The 20,098-nt window shown below is 43.0% G+C and overlaps 1 protein-coding gene across 4 annotated transcripts in view; it reads left to right on the plus strand.

Annotated features, from left to right (window-relative positions):
- The first annotated feature begins 686 nt into the window (after positions 1–686).
- Positions 687–20,098, plus strand: part of dlg5a (discs, large homolog 5a (Drosophila)) — a 35,783-nt gene continuing 16,371 nt past the window's right edge. For 3 of the 4 annotated variants that reach the window (XM_056395089.1, XM_056395092.1, XM_056395091.1), the window contains exons 1-13: positions 687–1,423; positions 10,868–10,936; positions 12,142–12,316; positions 12,932–13,075; positions 14,085–14,268; positions 15,164–15,423; positions 15,625–15,937; positions 17,424–17,654; positions 18,019–18,203; positions 18,357–18,482; positions 19,291–19,423; positions 19,584–19,711; positions 19,802–19,977. In XM_056395089.1, coding sequence (XP_056251064.1) covers positions 1,120–1,423; positions 10,868–10,936; positions 12,142–12,316; positions 12,932–13,075; positions 14,085–14,268; positions 15,164–15,423; positions 15,625–15,937; positions 17,424–17,654; positions 18,019–18,203; positions 18,357–18,482; positions 19,291–19,423; positions 19,584–19,711; positions 19,802–19,977 — 2,428 coding nt within the window. In that variant the 5' untranslated portion in view covers positions 687–1,119. The remainder of the gene's footprint in view (positions 1,424–10,867; positions 10,937–12,141; positions 12,317–12,931; positions 13,076–14,084; positions 14,269–15,163; positions 15,424–15,624; positions 15,938–17,423; positions 17,655–18,018; positions 18,204–18,356; positions 18,483–19,290; positions 19,424–19,583; positions 19,712–19,801; positions 19,978–20,098) is intronic. The other variant, XM_056395090.1, reaches the window with a different exon arrangement.

Below are 20,098 nucleotides of genomic sequence, written 5' to 3' on the forward strand. Positions count from 1 at the left end.
CGTTAAATCAAAAGATTAGAATGACGGATTAATATCACTTGGTTTATCAACAGTTTTAGGCTGACAGAAATCATTAATTCATAAATTCATTTTGGTGATGATATAGTGAGGTGCATGACACTGCAGAATGATGTATTATGTATCATATTATATGACAAATACTGTTGCATTAATCTGGTATTAGAAAGTGCTACCAATCTAATCATTGTAGACTCATCATATCTTTTGTATGTAAAATCTGTATCAAGTATTAAGTATAATGTCAAATAAATTTTGTGAACAGCATACATTTGAAAAAGTGTATGCTAGTATCTAAAATTTGTAATTTGTAATTTATGTGCTCTGTCCTTGAGTAAATGTACTTAGTTACATTCCACCACTGCAGGCAACAGATACATGCATTTCGTATTCTGTTAATCCTAGATGGTTGCTTTACCCTAGAGATGAGGTCATGAGGATGAGGTTTACCCACCTTTACCACTACGTCGATAATTTTAAAATTTCTCCAGGTTTTCATGCAAATTCTGTCCATTCTCATTTTTTTCCGCCTGGGATTTTAGACGTACTACGGGTTGATGTGTACGCCCATTGAAGAAATAGGTGTGTTTTTTGTTAAAACCCCGCCCTGTTTTGCCTTATATGGTCATTGAACGAAACGTTGATTGACAGCGGGTAGCAGCTGCTGAGTCGCTCAGACATGGCGGAGGATACAGTGTAACTGAGGATCAGCGGCGGAGTTACGTGAGTTTTCCCAGCAGTTGAGTCGGCAAAGGGCGCATTAAATGTTACAGAAGAGGAGGAAAATGTGTTCGGTTAAAGCGTACTCTGAGGGGAAGCAAAAAACGACCTGAACTGCCACACACGAGTAAGATGGAAAAATGTATCGCTGTTTAGTGCAGTCAACAGCCTTGGGCAACAAATATGGCTTCTTGTGCCTTTTTCAATATGCTATAAAAATTGATCTCCCGTGCAACCTAACGCCGTGGTGGCTCCGGCGAACTTCTGCAAGCCGCGATAAGTTAAGTTCAATAATCGCTCGGTACTTTTGATCGGTAAGGATATTACACCCACTTGGCCGTCTGGGTTAGCTGGGAAGCTACGGAACTACAGCGGATAGCAATGGAGCCAAAGCACAAAGAGTTGCTAGACCAGTGCCACCAGAACTTATTGGAGTCCATAACAGATGCGGACCGAGTGATCGAGCTGCTGATAGTTTCTGGTACCTTGAGTCAACTCGATAGGTTCGAACTGGACCAGAACTGTTCGTCCAGCGCCGAGAAAGTAGACCACCTTTTGAAGATGCTGATGAACAAGGAGAGCGACCATTTCCTCGACCTGTGTGTGGCCCTGGAGAAGGCATACCCTGACCTGTATACTGCCCTGTTCAGCAACAACGGCGGTGGACCTGTGGACCACTCCACCGGTAAGAGCTGAGACATAACTACTCATAAATAGGCTTACACTTGACTGTAAAAATGAGTGGACCGGCCACTGCATAGCTCCTGCCTTGAGTACGATCTGGGTGGTCTGGCGCAAGAAGACCGTGTGTGGATAGATACACAACAGCGGGCTTGGAGCTTCACGTATTATTAGCCAAACTGCATAAGATCATAATACAGGTTCATGTGAAGGTTGCAAGGGCAGGCAACAGTGCCGCTTGCAACATGGTCGCACATTTGCAATCAGAACTTAATGAGTGCAACATTATGCTCTGTTAAATGTGCAAAACATAAATGCACTAGCCTGCCTCTTTAAAGTAGACATTCACAATGGCCTGCAGATCTGATGCACAGCTTGTGATTAATTCAGCCGTTACTGTCATCCACCCTGCCCCTAAAAGGCTCTTTCACAGTCACTGCAATGCACAGATTACACATCCATGGTGTAGAGTTGGTTTGGCCAGGTATGGTGTATATTTCTTCTAAACATAGTCTGTTATATTTGTGCACTGTTAAGAGAAAAAAAAAATCCCAAGATCAATTCAGTCTTATCCAACACAAGCTCCAATTTATAATCAATGGCATGATATGGTTAAGGTACATGAGCTTGCCTGACTTGTTTCCATGACAACGGGTTTACCACTGACATGTGGGCCAATATCGACCTGTACATGGGTGTGTGCGTGCAGCCTACCCATGCCTGCTCACAAGCGTAAAGCATGGTGTGGATCAGTCCACCTTCTCATATGGAGAGAACCACAGTGGTTTCCTAACAGCCACAGATTTCCCTCCAGTATTGCATTTATGCTACATTTTTAATTACAGTTTATTCACTGTTGTCATTTGATGTGCACTCTGTCCTCACAGCAACTGCCTCCACTTCAGCGGTTTTGGTTGTTGTTGCACAGAGACAAAGGGCAACCAAGTGTAAAAGCCTCGTCTAGTTTTGCCTGTTTTGCTTTGTCTGAATGACTGAAGCCAGTGGCTTACTCACAACCAGCCTCATGCCCCGAGGGCCTGAATGCAGGATGAGCCTTGAGATCCAAATGTGGAGAAGAGACGCAGAGAAATGCTTCTCTTTGACATATTCTACATGTAAAACAACCATGCAGTCTATCTTATACACCATTTTGACACAGCTGAAGCTTTATTTCAAACACATGTCTGTGTCCTTTTTTAAATACACAATGTGATCCATAGTTTACAGCTGCCAAGTTGTAGCATGTCTCTGTCTACTACCAGCAAGCAGACCTTAGCAGGTAATGCTGAGCTGGTGTCTTGCTCTGCTCTGCTGACTGGATCACTAATGCTTCCTTAAGCTTTATTACTTCATTGTAGTACTGTACTGTTGTTGCTGCAGAATAACACTCACACTGACAGCTGTTCACCTGTGAGAAGATGAACATTGGACCCTGTGTTAGTTCCTTGACTCTGGCTGGACTTGACAATGTGGAATTGGGCTTTTCTCCACACACCTTTACAGACTGTAGCACTGGGCCTCAGAGCTGACCTGCCCTGTGCTAGGAGAGAGTGAGTCTGGCTAGTCAGCCTGCGGTTATTCAACAGAGGATTAGGCCCTGCTCTCCTCTCTCTGGTGCAAACTCTCTCTGTGAGACACGCTTTATCATGCCTCTACAATCCTCTGTTATTAGTCGCCACGCTCTTGGCTCCTTCTGTTTTGACTCAAGTGTTGTGGTTTTTTTAATTATTTTTTTTAAATGTGCTTTTTATTATCTTTTAGTGTAGTCATTCGCCTGATGCGATTACCGCGTTTTAACCACACTTTGTGAGAGACCGAAGACAAGCCGCTCACAGAGTACCTCCAGGCAAAGAGGCACATAGGGATGAAATTTTCAGAGCCCCAGTGTGTCTGTGAACGACGCTGGGTGAGTGAAGAGAGGGAATATGAGTGTGTGATGAGTCTTACTGATAGCAACCTGCTCTCAAGTCTTCCTCCTCTCATGCTGCCTGCCTGCTCTTGTTCTCAGATGTGCCTCCTTTGCCAGCTGAGCTTCCATACACGCACACATACGGAATCATCTGAACTCCAAAGAAACATCCTCACCCCAGAGGAAAAGCATACAGATGCCTGCAAAAATGCTCAGTTGTTTAAAGCTAGGGCTCTGTAAATTATTAGTGTTTTGCTGGCTAACTCCAACACATTTGCTGTAGTGAACCCACAAACAAATCATTCATTATTTAGCCTGTTGTGTTCATCAGTGAGCCATGGGGACTGACTGGCTCACTGTTTTTAACAAATTCTCGAACTCTGATTAAACTGCAGAGCAGACGATTCACTCTGAATATTGAGTATGATTGAAGTTTTTGGCCTTGTTATGCTGCAGAGCAAGTTCTCAAACTGAACTGAAGTCATTTCATAAATCCAAGTGGCTGCAATCAAGCTGATTTCATGGCTCGGATTGTGTCCTCATCCTGTTGCGCTACATTGGACAATATTCTACCTAAAGGAACAGAGCAGTAGAAGAGACACACCTGCACCCCCCCCACTCAGACTCAAGGGTCTGTGACAGTGATTTAAACACACTCCGAGAGGATGGCAACACAATTCTCCCTGACAGGATGCAACGTCCACAGTCCTCTTCTTCTCCTGCTATCTGGTTGCCTTCATTTACTCATTGTTTTGGTGTCTCATTCCCATGCTTTATTGTCTTTTTCTCTGACTCACCCTCCATCCATTTTTATCTTTCTTTCTCTTTTCCCTGACTTATTATATTTCTTTTCTCCCCATTGAGTGGTTTTGTTTCTCTGCATACTTAAATGGAGGGACACGCCAGAGAGACAGAAGAGGGTGATAGAAAGACGGGGCAAGAGAGAGGTAGACAACAAGCCTTTTGTTGAGAAGTTGAGCAGGCCCAAAGTGCACAGTCAGCAGCTTGCTCTGTGTACAGCAGCCTAGGACATAGGCCAGTGTGTGTGTTGTTGAAGAGGGGGGGGGGGGGGGGGGGTGCTCTCCTCTCTGTCAACCAGTTTTTGTCCCACTCTATAAAGCACAGTGGACAGACAGAGTGAGTTATGACCCTGACGCTCTTGTCACGACCACTGCTCTTAAATATCTCCCATGAGCCGGACCTTTCTTCCCCTCTTCCTCCGTGTCGTTGTCTGTCACTCAGTGTTTCTCACGTGTCACCCCGCTCTCTTTCCCCTCGCCACTCTTTGTACTACAGTCTGACCTTATCCCCCCCCCCCTTCTTGCTGTGGAGAGGAAGCCATCAATTCATCTGCTGTTGACCGATGTTTCTGCTTAGGTGTGATTGATGACATTTGAGTAGATCGCATTTTCGATGAGTTGTGGGCGTGAGTTTTATTACATTGCAGTGTCTCTGCACAAACAGCAATGCAGGCTTCGGTTAAAACGGGCCAAGTTGTCTCTGTGCTGTGATTTAAGTGAGCCAATAGCGTGCTTTCGAGTATAGTGCTGCAGTGGTTAGTTGATTAATCAAACAGTTGAGCACCAGAACACAATTTTGTATAATGAATTAATCATTAAATGTTTTTATGAAGCAAAGATGCCAAAACTCGCAGGTTTCAGCTCCTCGATGTGACAATTTGCTGTATTTTTCAGTTTTTATATTTGAATATATTTGCATTTTTCACTGTTTTTTTTTTTGTTTTGTTTTGTTATTTTTCATTCTATAGACTAAATGATTATTTGAAATTATTGAAAATGAGTGATGAAATCATTAGTTTTAGCCTTATTTGAGTTGTAATCAGGACTGTTAATGGTATAGGGTCTTTTGTCAGTAATGCTGCTCAATATATCTATCTAATCAAGGCCTGAGTTTCAGGCTAATTAGACGTTGGTCTAACTCCTTCCACTGGGCCGTTGGTGTTATTCTTCCCATTTAATTCCGTTGCTCTCTAACACAACATCTTTTTTTCTGTGTAAAATTTGTATATTTTTTCACTTTAGCATTAATATCTGATGGCAGGTTTATCTACACTCTGAAAGTGCAAACCACAGCCAGGAGGCTGTACTGAAAAAGAGGACTTCATTACCATTTTACACATGTTCCTCTGCTTTCTAATTACCCCACAAGGTAGAGGAAATGCCAGCATCTAAATGTTTACCAGTGCTATGAAGTCATGGAAATAAACAGCATCTTTCCTTGGCCCCCCCCTGCTTTGTTCTGCAGTATTTTCTTTCTATCCCTCCTCTCCTCTCCTCCCATCATGGTGTCTCTTCCACCCTTGAATCTCCTTGTTGCTCCATCTCTTTAATTCTCTACCTTTTTTTATTTATTTATTTTTTAATCTGTCCTTGCTACACATGCCGTCATTTGTCCTTCAGTCTCTGGCACGTGACCCCGGGTCAAAGTGACCTGTAATCACCAGCAAATGATAGTGATGGTGGAGATCACTAGTACCTCCACCTTTTTGTATAGATTAGAAACAAGAACAATGGATGACACGCAACAGAGGTCACAGAGTAGATTTGGGTGAACCATATTATGAACCTCCAGCAAAGGAGCAGAGATTGCCTGTCCTGACTAAAACACCTTCAAGTAAAATTAGCGCATATGTTTTTAATACCAGAGGCGTCAATGGGAGCTAAATCCCTAATGACATCTTTGTTGCTGATAGTTATACAATAGAAAAGGCCTTCCTGTCCCATCCATATTAGTAGGTCTGACTTATGATTATGTGCACTTCTCTTCGACACTAGATTCCCTCCTCTTGGTGACCTTTAAAGAATTATAGTTCAATTTAATCATCTGAATTTTCTCAACACACAATGAAAATGCTTTCAGAATAAACATGGTCTCCTCTGTGATTAAACATGAAAGGAATGTCACAAAGATTACCCAAATTCCAATAGTGGGTTTATTCCACACAGACAGGCTGTTGGTAGTGTTTTGGCTTATATTTGTACTAGCTGTGTAGCAGAGCATTTGGAGGACATGCAGGCATCTTTCACCTTTTTGTTTTTGACCCAACCCTTCGCACAGGCTAGCTGGTCAAAAAGAAATGATGTCTCATTTATGCTGAGCTAGAGCTCTTTGCAGGGAGAAAACCCATTATGGCTGGCTGATAATGGGCTGGGCTGGATTGCACTCAGGGGATTTTTTTGGACTTTGGTGCTGCTCAGCAGTTCTGACAGGTCTGCCGGGCAGAAGGCTCAGGGCCTCTTAGGTTTTCTTCTAGACATCTCCTTGTTTTTCGCTTCTTGTCCCAGAGTGTTTACACAGATCCAAAATAACTATATTGCTGCACCTGGAGTAGATGGTCTTGCATTTCAATCAACAGAATAACAGATCTTATTTTGAGTCTTGCCACAGGGCAGGCATGGACCTTTTGAGTGAAAAAAGGTGGGTGGGTTGGACCATAGGCTGGAGCTGTGAGTCAGACGATGTGCGTGCGGTTGAGTAATCCTGGCTCATGGAGTCATCATGTTAGATGTCTTCTTGTTTATGTTTCGTGTAGACCCCTTAAATCAGATGATCAATCCCTTACCCCAGCAGCAAGGCTTCACTGGCTCATTGCCCAGAATCTTGGCCTGTCGTGTCATTGCCTCCCCAGAAGTTGGGCCCACTGCATGGCTTACTGGAAGTCCCACAGTACAGGGAGGGAGTTGGACGAAGGGGAATCATGTCATATTTATACACCAGAATTTAAACTTTAAACAGATTTTGTGATGAGGTGTAGGATAGGATACAGGTGTCTTTGATAATTATGACCTTAGTGTGGTTATCAGCCAGACAAAACCAATCCACTTTAAATACGGTTTCTTAGTCACTGTTGTTATAAGTATGTAAAACTTCAGGCCTTAAGACTATGTTGGTGTCTGAACGTCTCCACGGTTAAGATGTGATGTGTAGTTTCAGCTTCATGTTGCCTTACAGTGACACACACAGATTTTAAATAGAAAAAGGGGAAAAGAGCGCTGGTACTTGATTGGTACTCTGTGAATATTTTGAAGTTTTTAAGTTTTGGATTAGTACCCAGTATCAAAGCAGAGTGGGTGGGATCGCCACATCCCTTACTTGAGCTGCGTCCTCCATACAGGGAGAGGGATTTAGAGGTCTGCGATGCCAGAGTAAAAGAGATACTTTCTGCTTGCCAGCTTAATGCTGACATATCCTTCATCCTCACTTAAGCACACTGTAAAATGAGTGGATAGTAGTTTTCAAGCGAATTATTAGTGTTGCTGTTATTTGCACTTCTGTAGTTTAATGGCTGTGAAGCTGAGGACACAAAAGGAGATGGAGCATAAAGAATATTTGGACTCTGCTTGACACTTGGTGTGTGACTGTTTTTTTTTTTTTTTTGTTTTGTTTTTTTTTTTTTTTTAAATCACTGTTGCTCACTGACAGTGAGAAGAGCTGACAGCGGCTAATAAAGGCTAGCTCGCAGTATTATTTTTGGAATGCTAATGCTGCTCTTTTACCAAGTGGCCCTGAAAATTTTTGTCTATGATGTTCTTGGGAACTGAACAGGCGCCTTGGCTGCTTCGAATCCATGGTTTCAAGGCTTGTCAACATGCCCTGATAAAGGGAGTGTGAAGCAGTAGCAGAGTCCAATCGCGATGATAATCATACGTGCGTTACGTTTTGGGAGACACAATCGTTGTCAGATAAGAGAATTTTCTGGAGCTGATGAATAATTTAGTCTCACCCGTCGGTGGAAGCCAGACTTTGCATCTTTGTTTGATAAGGCTCCCCTCCATCAGCCTCCCAACTCTTATGCTCTTCTTTTTCTCCACGCTGCAGAATTTACTATTCCTCTCATCCAGCTTCACCATGGCAACGTGTGTCATCTTGCTTTATGTGCTGGAGAACATAATCTGGTTGTCTGAAGCAACTGTTGGTGGTTGAGCGCATCGCTTGATTGGGAGGGAAAGCAGAGTGGAGAAAAGGAGGAGTGGGGGGAAGTGGAACCCCTTAGGTAGGGCGAGTACTCCCCTGACCTATTTAGATCACAGCGACGGGCTTTTGTTGCTGTCGCCTCAGGTCCTCCACTTGAATATTTCTCACCTTTTTAAAGTGTATCTCTTGATGGAAGCCAGTAGCAGATGCTCGCTCCTTGTTAGCATATCTAATGGCTCCAGATGAAATCTGTCGTGATGTATTTATCTGTTAACTTGAATGTTGGGAATGATTTCTCAGGTCTGATCTGACCTGTCGTCTGTCTGTTTTTGGCACAGAGAGGCGGATTCTCCCACTGTATATCATCAGATCTATGCTGCTCTAATGGATAGCCGTTTGACTGATGCAGCGAACGTGTTTACAAATGATCGGCCTCACTGACTGTGGCTGCTGCTGCTAATTGCTATCGATGATTAAAAGCCTGTTGGAAAAAGGCTAATGCCACTGACCCATCGACCACCAGATAGCCGGCTTGCATCTGACATGCAATACATACTGCATCCATTTGTGTGCTTACGGGGTTAACCAATCAGCCCATTACACTGATCTAAATATGGGGATTCTGGTGCACATGTTTGCCCTTGCAGCCAAATCAGATTGTGAGATACTGAGGATTGTCCCAGAACTGCCTGGTTCATGGGAGTTATAGCTCTCTGGTGATTGGCGAGTGTCCTCAGTGGTACAGATTACTAGGATTTTAATTTATCTGAGTGTTTTGGCTTCCAAATCACAAAATACAGCATTCAAGAAGGTACATTTTTAGACTTGTTCTGGCACACAGCTTTACTGACTGTACGGTATTTTAAAAAAAGATTTATCCTCCAGCTGAGCTGGCATAAGACCGCTCAGTAGGTTCACGTATTTTACTATGAGACTTTGTCAGTCAGATACTGGTTTCAAGAAGGCAGTTGTTGCTTTTCAGTGAAGCCAAGGAAACGAGCAGGAGCCTTTTGCATAGCTGTTTTGATTGTAGAGAACTAATGCTGTGCAGCTGTTCTCATCATGTCTGATGGAACAATATGAAATCAAAACTGTGTGCTCGGAGCACTTTGCAGAGTAAAAGTGTTGAGCATCAGGGAACGTCAGAACAGATTAAAAGCCTTTCCGCCCTGCTACTCTCTCTCTTTTTTTTTTTTTTTTTTTTTTTTTCACAGTCTCTCGTCTTACTTCTCTCCCTCTTTGTCTCTCAAACACCCTCCCTCCTTATCTCTTTTGCGACTTAGTTAGGCTATCTCCTTTCATCTGTCCTCCTCTGCTCCTTGCTTTCCTCTTGTTTCCCCTCTCGCCCCCCTCTCATCTCCTCTCCTCTGCTCTGTCTGCGGGGCCTAAGATGGAGTAGCTCAGTCGCACAGAGCTCATAGTTAATTAGGCTTGGCCTTGTCACACATTGAGGGCTGGAGCCAGAGCTGTAGCTAAACCCAGTGGGGAGGCAAGGACAGAGATGGAGATCTAGAACAGTTGGCGTCAATCTATTGCCTGCTGCTGACAAAGCCAGCTAGCATTCCCCTGCTCTCTTAAACCCTGCGTGTTCGGTTAGCATTTACCACATTAGACAAGTATTATCTGCGCCTCACTGTGCTGTTTTATGTAGGTCCAATTTTTATTTCTCAGTCTATTGTTTTTCTTTATCATTTACAAATGACACACCTTTGGGTTTTGGACTCTGGGCTGAACAAAACAAGACATTTAAACAAATTATCCATAGATAAACCAATAATGACAATAATCAATCTAAAAATACTGTTTGTTTGACTAATACTATGTAGTAGTGAATGTAGTAGTTTTTGTACTCATTTAAATAGACTCTTTCCTCACTTTTTCCCCCATTTTTCTTGTCAGTTTTTATCACTGGAAGCATTTTATAAAGTGTGCCGGTTGTAAGAGGGCCTTATCCACTATATATAGTATAGTTATATATATATATATAATTGAGCCTTTAGTGTTACAAAAGCATATATTCTGCAGTACACACAAATGTAAGATGTCTTTTAAACAAATTCTGTCCATGCTGTCAGCCATATTTATGTTGTCCTTTGGATGAGGGACTCTGCAGTATGGGGATCTGCATAGTCTCTCCTATGGATTGTGGTAGCCTGTGTGAAATATCCCCCAGCTTAACGGTGTGTACAGCTATTCAGATAGGGAATCGTTTTCTCTCATTCTCTCTCTCTCCCTCTCTTTCTCTCCATGTGCTTGACATAAAAAGAGAAAATCCCATTTCAGCCGTGACATTCTGCCTGTGTAGCAGAAACATACAGGGACTATACATCAAAGCAAGGCAGAGTGCACAGTGAGGGAAAGGAGGTTTAATGACGACGGCGGTCTGGAGTGATAATATAGAGCCGCTAAGAAGGAGTGTTGAAGTTATTATTCCATGTATAAACCTTGCACCAAATTTATTATACAACTGTGCAGGGAATATGAAGCGTGCTGTGTAATATTTATTTCTTTCCTCATTGCATGGGCAATTAATTCAGGCTTGCGTATAATTGGTTAATCAATCTATCAGTGCTCTGTGTCTGAATGTATCTCCTCTCTTGGCAGGTTCCACATACAGCGTTCTGTCCACCATGCCCTCTGACTCCGAAAGCAGTAGCTCCCTCAGTAGTGTTGGTATGTATAATGACCCAAGATGCCTGTTATGCTGTGTGTGTCATGCTAGGTCAGACTGGTTCTATACAGCCAACAAATGCACAATAACAGTGCAAAATCAGCATGGCTCTGTTATGACTGTTTACTGTTTTCTGATATTACCGTAATTCCTGATTGTCTGCTGGGTTACAAAGTTCAAGAAGCCAGTATTTTATATTTCCTTTGCTTTAAACCCCACATTGAGCCAATAACACTCTCCCAATGTCTTCCTCTTCCCTTAAGGAAGTTTGCCATGCTTGTCTTTTCCTAGTTTTGACAAAGGTCCAAATGACTCAGCTGTGTTACATAAACCTCCAAAAGGGCCAAATGTTGAGCCAAAGATGAACATAATCCCCAGGTTTCCTGCCATGGCTGTTCTTTTCTATGAGGAAAACAACCCTCAAAATGACTCATTAATGGTGTAAAATTTTTTGTCAGAATCTGTCTATTTGGCAAAGTGTCAAGCACACAGAATAAAACGGAGTGACCTTGTTATTTTAAGGACAAATCCTCCTCCGTTAAAATCAATCTGGTGAATTTTAATCTCAGTCGTGACAGGTAGAATTGAACTGTCAGATCTGATAATGGCTGCATAAAGCCAGGGTAAAGAAAATGCAGCTATATAGAAAACAACCTTTTATAAATGAGGGATTTCAGGGTGAAGTTGTAAATGCTTTACAAAGACTTCAGGTTTCCTGACATTCCAAACACAGGAGCTTAAATCAAATAAAAAAAAAAAAACAAAAAACAAAAAACAAACAAAAAAAACCTGAAAACCATGGTTTAAAACACAGAGAAAGTACCAGAGAAACAGTACCTCATCACAATCCTATCTGCCCCTTCTGCCTTTCATTTTCATGGCAGAGATTACAGATGTGTGGTTTAGTAAATCCAATGTAATTTTCAGCAACTCTGCAGCAAATTGTCCCGGAAAAACCCCCGAGTAGATTAAACAGTCCGTGTCCCTTTGGGTGTGTTACATTGTTCAGATATTATTATTATTATTATTATTATTATTATTATTATTATTTTTTTTTTATGTCAGTAAAGTCAAGAAGAATAATTTGAGAGCACCTGGGCTGGTGTATGTTATGCAGCTTCTGAATGATGTGGATTGCATGGGAAACTTTTTTCCATTGTGTGTTGATCAATAGTCCCAGCCTCCGGTAATGTGCTCAATGTTGCAGGTTCGCCTGTTAACGGTGAAGCGTCCTCCCCGCCCCCAGCCATCAATGACAACCGGCCATCCGGTGACAACTTGGATACCATCTTGTTCCAGCTCCGCCAGGTGACCAGGGAGAGGGATGAGCTTCGTAAGCGTCTGGCGTTGGCATCGCCTGGGACCACCTTCGATGACTGCAGGTGCAAATCCTGGCCTGCCTGCCAAGTTGTTGTTGTTGTTGTTGCTGTTTTTTTTTTTTTATTATTCCTTGTGGTAACAGTTTTATTTGGCTTATGTCTATGAAACTGTCTACTGTGATTATAGATGCCTTTTTTGCCTACATCAGATCCAACTATTGACTCAGACCTGAGATTCATTGCAGAGAGCTGCAAAGTTTATGACTGGTAATGTTTACTCTCTCTCGGTTGTTAAAGGCACTGTGATGTCAGTGTCCTCAGTTCTGGCTGCCATGTTTTCATCTATGAATTCTCTGCTGTCTGGAGTAATGTTGACTCTACCTTGCAGAGAGAGGGCACTGACACTGGCTGCTTAATTAAGTTTAATGTGCTCTACTTACCAGATGTTTCGTGTGCAGCAGATGAGACGAAAGGGCTGTTTTGCTTACATCAGTGCAAACTTCTTTTTTTTTTTTTTTTTTTTTAAATCTTGTTTACATTTAATCAAAATTTCATTCCTATCTTATGAATTCTCATACGAGGGGAAGGTCGGCCTCCTATCTGAGCAGTTTGGCTACATTATCGTACAAGGCTGCAGGATAAAGCGTTGACTCCTTGCTCCTGCTTTTTCTCCTTAAGGCCAAATTCCAAAGCCAGTCATGATTATGAGCGTCTGAAAAGCCAGTGCATGAGGGCCATGGCGGATCTGCAGTCTCTCCAGAACCAGCACACCAAAACACTCAAAAGGTGTGAGGAGGCTGTAAAAGAGGCTGACTTCTACCAGTAAGTATTTCTCCAGCAAAATGTCATGGTGCTTATTTTACCTCTCTGGTTGCTAATGAAGAACTCATTAGAGTCATTAAGTTTTTAAATATTAACCCGTGTTATGTAGTTTAAATGCATTGCAGCTAGTTGCTTAGATTTCCATAGGGAAGAAGTTGTGAGTGTGTGTCAGGACTCATTATTGAAGTCCAAACGTTGTGGGATGAACATTCTGTCATTTTCCACCTGCTGCTTTTCAGCATAGAAATAATTATTTTTATTGCATTGTTTTACTGGAATGGTAACAAATACTGGCATGGTGTTGCAATTAACCTAATTGAAAGAGCTACAGTCGGCTTTCACAATTGAAAGGGAATTGGCACTACAAAAAAAAAAACATGCATGGTTTTAAAAGCTTGGAAATGGAGGCATTTATGTGATTGAATTATTCAGCCTAACAGCTCATAAGCCAAGGCAAAATTTCTGGAGCGCAGAGCTGATCATATGGTGTATTAGCTGTTAGAGAGCTTTGCTGGTTAGAATATTTTCTAATATGATGGAAGCAAAAGATAAGTAGTCAAATTAAGTTAATAGCGAATCAGGCTGACATTTTACACAGTATATAAATAACATGGATGCTTTCTACGGTTTTGGCTTAAGTCGCTGTTACAAAAGAACATCAACTCGAGATATTCCATATATAAAGCTAAAAAATGGACATATAAAGTAAGTCTGTGCTGCCTAACATTTAGTATCACAATAAGGGGATTTTTACCTTCCTTCAAAAGGCAAGAGATTGCACTTTGGTTATGAGTTTCTGGAGGAATGAACCTCTAGATAGTCTGCCTCTCTTACATACTGTCCACAAATCAAATTAGCTTACTTTATTTTTTACATTTTGTCGCCACTGTTTACTTATAATATAACCAAAGCTTGTTTTCTGTTATGTATATTCACATGTACAGTGTATTTACCTGTACGTGCACGTGTTTACTTCTCCTGCGCGTCTGTGTTTTTTCCCTCTTTCCAGCATGTTGCACAGCCGCGTCCTGGGCGAACAAACACAGCTGAAGGAGGAGATGGAGACACTCAGGAGGGACAATGCCCAACTTGTCCGAGAGCACAACCACCTTAAACAGAACTGCGAGGAGCTCCAACGACTGCACAGTCAAGACCAGAAGGAATTGGCAGACCTCCGGCAGCAGCAACAGCAGGTACAGTCCACACACACACACACACACACACACACACACACACACACGGTTTCTGCTGTAGCTGTCCAGATGTTATAAGGACAGAAACCACAGATTTACTGATGTGACACAGATGTTAGAGCCAATATACAAAATCAAACCAATTATTTACAAAAATTACACATTTTTAATGGTCCAGAGGGATTTTCGCCTCTTATCATTTTGAAGTCATACATTTTGTGACATTACATAATGTTGTCTGTTGTCTTCTGTGTACTAAAGACTTTGTTCACAAGGGTGCTGGGGCACGTATTGGCCTACTGTGCAATACTGTCTCTCACAGCACCCATGGGAACACTGCAGTGGTTAAGAGCACAGGGCAGCCAAGCAGATGGAAATGCATACAGAGCATTTCTGAAAAGGGCAAGTGCAGAAGAAAAGGGCTGTGGCTTGGGCAAAGGGCACACCGACCCAAACCATGTAGCTACAAGATCAGTGTATACGCAGTGTTGTGCTGTGTTGATGAGGTCAATACAGCCCTCAGGTCACGGCAGCTCTCCCAGGAATCGGGAGGCCTATATCAGCAAGACCTACAGTAATGAGACATTCAGAGAATGAGTAATGCCAGCTGAAGGACACACTCTACATATAAAACAGTTCATTTTGCAGGCCAGCCATTTGGTTTTTACTTGCGTGCAGTTCTAGAAATGCACTTACACTTACAAAAGCCATTGTTCAAGCTGGCACTGGTTTTTGCTTGCGCTGTAAAAATCTTGCCTACACATTGATGCCATCTGCTGCTAAGGTGGGGCACAGCAAATACAGGCTTAGTTCAGTTTCATGTGACAACAACATTTTGAACACTACCAGTGCATGTGTAATGACAAGTCATATGACCTCTTGTTGTCCTCACTAGGTAATGAGAGAGAAAGGCTCATCAGAGGTGTTGAACAAACTGTATGACACAGCCGTGGACAAGCTGGAGGGTGTAAAGAAGGAGTACGACGCCCTGAGCAAGCGCTACAGTGAGAAGGTGGCGAACCATAACACAGACCTGAGCCGCCTGGAGCAGGCCGAAGAGGAGAACCGGCGGCTGCAGAAGCAGCTGGATGCGTTGCTCAAACAGCGCGACTCAGCCGTGCACTACCAGCAGCAGTACTCCACCTCCATGAGAAGGTAGAAGCATCATCACCTGCACGCACACATACAGAGAGCAAGACACGTGAGATGAGATATGTATAATGTTTGAGATATTAATGCTTGAATCAGTGCAGTAACAGGTGTAAACACGCATAAGAGCAACTGCTGCTATGAGCATGAACAGCATCTTAAAATGTAGCACCATGTAGACCTCTTCATCTTCCTCTGCTCCTCCAGGTTTGATTCAGTGCAGCTGGAGCTGAACAAGTCCTCGGCCCAGAACAAGGAGCTGCAGAGAGAGATGGAGCGCCTGCAGTCGGAGGTGACGCGCTACAAGAACCTGCAGCTGAAAGCAGCCAAGGACTGCGAGAAGTACAAGGAGGAGAGGGACTCTGTGTTCAACGAGTATCGTCTCATCATGAGTGAGAGGGACCAGGTGATCAAAGAGCTGGACAAGTTACAGACGGAACTGGAGGCAGCCGAGGCCCGACTGAAGAACACCTCCTCAGAGAGAGTGGTGGCCAGTGAAGAGTTGGAGGCGCTCAGACAGGTATCGGGCATAAGAAAGCGTCGCATGTATACAACTGTAGTTCATTTATCAGTCACAGCCGATACACTCTTAATATGCAGAGAGGTTATTGGCCAGAAAAGAATGGATGCTCCAAAAAACATCATGACAACTGTTCTTATAAATCGTCAAAAACACAAACAATATTAAATATTTCAGACAAGCTCAAACAGAGATTAATGAATGACATGAGCACCTCTTCTCTCCAAATCTGATATATGTAGATAAGGGATAGTTTGAAATTTGGAAAACTATTTTATTTTTTATTATTCACTTTCTTGCAGATGGTAAGATGAGAACATCGATACATGTCTCATGTCTCAGTTACCTTAGCTTAGCGTAAAAAACAAGGAAACGGCAAGTCTAGCTCCGTCCAAAGGTAACAAAATCTGTCTACTGGCACCTCTAAACAATCATATCATCATATCTTGTTTGTTTAATCCAAAATGATTATGTGCTGGACTATTTCCTGATCAGGCCCAGTTGCTAGGCAAACAGTGGAGACTCTAGGCAGTTATTGGTTGTGGCCAAGAACAGTTATGGCAGATAAAAACCCCATAAAATGGCGAATTATTGTTTCTACACATCCAGCTACATATTTACCATCTTGTCTAACTCTCAGCAAGAAGGTAAATAAACGTATTTCCCAAAATGTTGAACTATTCTTTTAACCTATTACCAGACAGCCCCGTTTTCTACAGAAGCGTGAACACAATGTAACCAAAATAAAAAGGTCACTGTTATACAGCTCTTTTGATTGCAGTCATAACCCTTGTGTAATATGAAAGCTAAGTCTTTAAATGTTACAACCAAAAAGTCAGAGTGAGTGTAAGAGATACTGAAGCAAAGATACAGCTGTTGCAGTGATATGTAAATCCTAAAATGCTTTGCACAGATAGAATCAGGAGACTTGGTGCTTTCAAGCAAGGTATATTTTGTCAAGGTTGTGTGAAGACTGAGTCTGGTACACACCAAAACACACCTAAAGAAGTTTTACCAAAGCCAAAGCATCCCAAGTGTGGGACGGTGTGTTTGGAATAAAACTTGCCATGACTCATCAGTCACTGTCTTAATGATGGGTACTGAGAAGAGAGCTGATCCACTTGTATGCCCACCGCGTCCCCCAGGAGCTGTAAATGTCAGTTTAAACTATTTCCTCTGTGAAAAATTAATATCAACCTAATAAATCAGGTTTTTCGTGAGTGTGTGCATGACTTAGGCCAGGCATCCACTTTTCAGCCAGTGGATCAAAGGCTATTTTCACCCAGAATACTTTACAAAAATAGCTCTGCTCCACCGCCTCCTTTTTGAAGAAGATTTCTGAACACTGGTTGACAGACAAAAGAGATTCATAACTATGTGTTGGATCACTCGGCATTGGCCCGCAAATATTTTTTTCACATCACATTAATGACTCACAGTGTTTGAGATGCCCTCATTCCATTTTGCCCCCTTTGTTCTGTGACAGGAGTTGAACTCATCACTGGTGGACCGTGACAGGGCCATCTGCGAGAGGAACGAGCTGCTGGAGAAGTACTGCCACGAGGTGAAGGACAAGGCCGAGGCCCAGAAGGAGCTGAGCCAGGCCTGCAAGGACATCGAGACGGTCCGGGAGGAGAGGGACGTGGCCCGCAAGGAGAGAACGGAGGCCATCATTCAAAGGGATCAGTTACTCCGAGAGTACTACCAGGCCAGACAGGTAACAAACAACACCGCACTTTAGATTGGACAGTATGAAGTCAAAGGTTAGACACATGATAAAGAGCTTAGTGCAGCCAGGGAGCTGTCAGTTGGTGGATTACATCATGTCAGTGGACTGACCCGTAAGTGGATTTAGGTCACACCTCTGTCTGATCACTAGATGGCCCTGCAGGTCACATGTCCCCCGAACCTTAAACACCAGAAAGCTTTGGTTTGTTTAAAAGTCACACATCTGGTCAGTTTCTACATTTGCTGCTTTTAATATTTCTGTCATTCTCTCACATCAGGCAGTATCATGTGCATGTTGTAACAGCACACTTATTTAGAGAGTAACCTTATTCACGTGTACTCAATGTTCACAGAAACAAGATTCAGCCACCCTGGACATGGAACGAGCCAATAAGGAGATTGAGATGCTGAGGAAACAGTACGAGGCCATGTCTCAAGAACTGAAGGAGGCCTCACAGGAGGCTGAGGTGGCCAAATGTCGACGGGACTGGGCCTTCCAAGAGAGGGACAAAATAGTGGCGGAGAGGGAGAGCATAAGGTCAGTCTGTGTATTGATTTGTTACAGACTACTGATAGAGTTGGAGGACACATACAATATCATCTTTGTCACAGGCAAAAAATCTGCTCCTCCCAATACACTCCACCCATAATTCTCAAATCATCCCGCCACCTCTGTCCTCTCCTTCCCCAGGACTCTGTGTGATAATCTACGGCGGGAAAGGGACCGGGCAGTCAGCGATCTGGCAGACGCCCTGCGAAATCTGGACGATATGAGGAAACAGAAGAACGACGCGTTGCGAGAGCTCAAAGAACTTAAGTGAGTTGTCGCTGTGCCTCAGTTATGATGGGAATTTTTTTTTTTTTTTTTTTTGGAGAGACTCGTGTCTGCAATCCAAAGAAAATCATTGAGCCAGCACAGAACAACATTGCCTCTACTGAGCCAGCTCCGTGTGCCGCACTGTCTTTGTCTCTATAAGCTGTTGTCCTCAGTGTGTGGCGAGGCGTAAGCTGTGCTATTCTGCCTTTGGAGACATCATGGAGCTCAGTTGTTTGTCTGGCGCCATTTCCACATGCCCAGATTAAAAGTGTAATCCCGGAAAGCGTCAGTGTTTTGGACACGCATAAATATTTAGTCTCACTGTCACTGCCTCGCTGCCTATGATCATGTTTATATGGCATGTAAAAGCTCCCTCTGCTGGCTGAAGTGTATATGACGAGCATTTTTTAAGTCAAAGCATTGTATGGACTGTGCAGTGTGCTGTGACTTTGAGAGTTTCCTCCTCTATCCTTTGTAAAGAACAATGCAAAATTGGGGTTTTAATGTCACAGCTACCCTCAAGGCATGCCTCAGTGGGACATCATATATCTTACTGACAGCGGGGCATTGTGTGCATTCTACTTTTAGGTTTCTTATGAGTATATATATAAATTTGATTCCCTAAACATAAGCATAACGGAAGGGGTGAGTAGGAACGTAAGGGGGGAAAAAAGTGTGCTTTTAAGTTTTGTTTGTTTAAGTTTTTAAGTCTACAGGCTGGTCATGTGCGAGTCTTTCTGTTGCCTGTGCCAATCCGTCCTCAAGTGACTGACCTTCGACTCCGTGTGCGATGTCTTCCTTTGTTAAGGGAGAAGATGGAGAGCCAGCTGGAGAAGGAGGCCCGCTTCTGTCAGCTAATGGCCCACAGCTCTCACGACTCGGCCATCGACACAGACTCCCTGGAGTGGGAGACAGAGGTGGTGGAGTTTGAGAAAGACAGGGTAAGAGCAGCGCTCAGAACTTATTACTGAGAGTGATTTGATGACATGCCACTCTCCTGAGAGCCAGCAGAGCTCTAAAGACTTGCCAAAACTTGATGATATTAAAATAGATTTGTCAAAATTAATGAATCTACCGTCATTTCTATTATTGCCTTTACAGGATGACATGGATTTGAAGGCACTTGGGTTTGATATCGCTGAGGGGGTAAATGATCCGTATTTACCAGGAGATTGTGGAATATTTGTTACGAGGGTGGACAAAGGAAGTATCGCAGATGGAAGGTTAAGGTATGAGCTGCCTCATGAAGCTAACGCGCGTCCTTTTCTGGACTCACAGTTTATTAAACACCTCATCGTTCCGTCCTCTTGTGTTTCCAGAGTGAACGATTGGTTGTTGAAGATTAATGACATCGACCTGACCAATAAGGACAGGAAGCAGGTGGTGAAGGCTGTCCTTAATGGTGGAGGATTGATCAACATGGTGGTACGAAGAAGGAAGTCTCTGGGAGGAAGGCTGGTCACTCCTGTTCACATCAATCTGGTGGGACACAAAGGTATGTTGGTGCTGGAATACTCGGCTCGCTTATAAACAGATTTACATGTTTAGCCCTTGTCTCGTTCCCGTGCCTTGCAACCGTTTATGCTCCATTGTTTCTTTGTGTTTTCTTGTTTATC

This window comes from Seriola aureovittata, chromosome 14 (assembly GCF_021018895.1).
Source record: "Seriola aureovittata isolate HTS-2021-v1 ecotype China chromosome 14, ASM2101889v1, whole genome shotgun sequence".
Taxonomy (NCBI): domain Eukaryota; kingdom Metazoa; phylum Chordata; class Actinopteri; order Carangiformes; family Carangidae; genus Seriola; species Seriola aureovittata.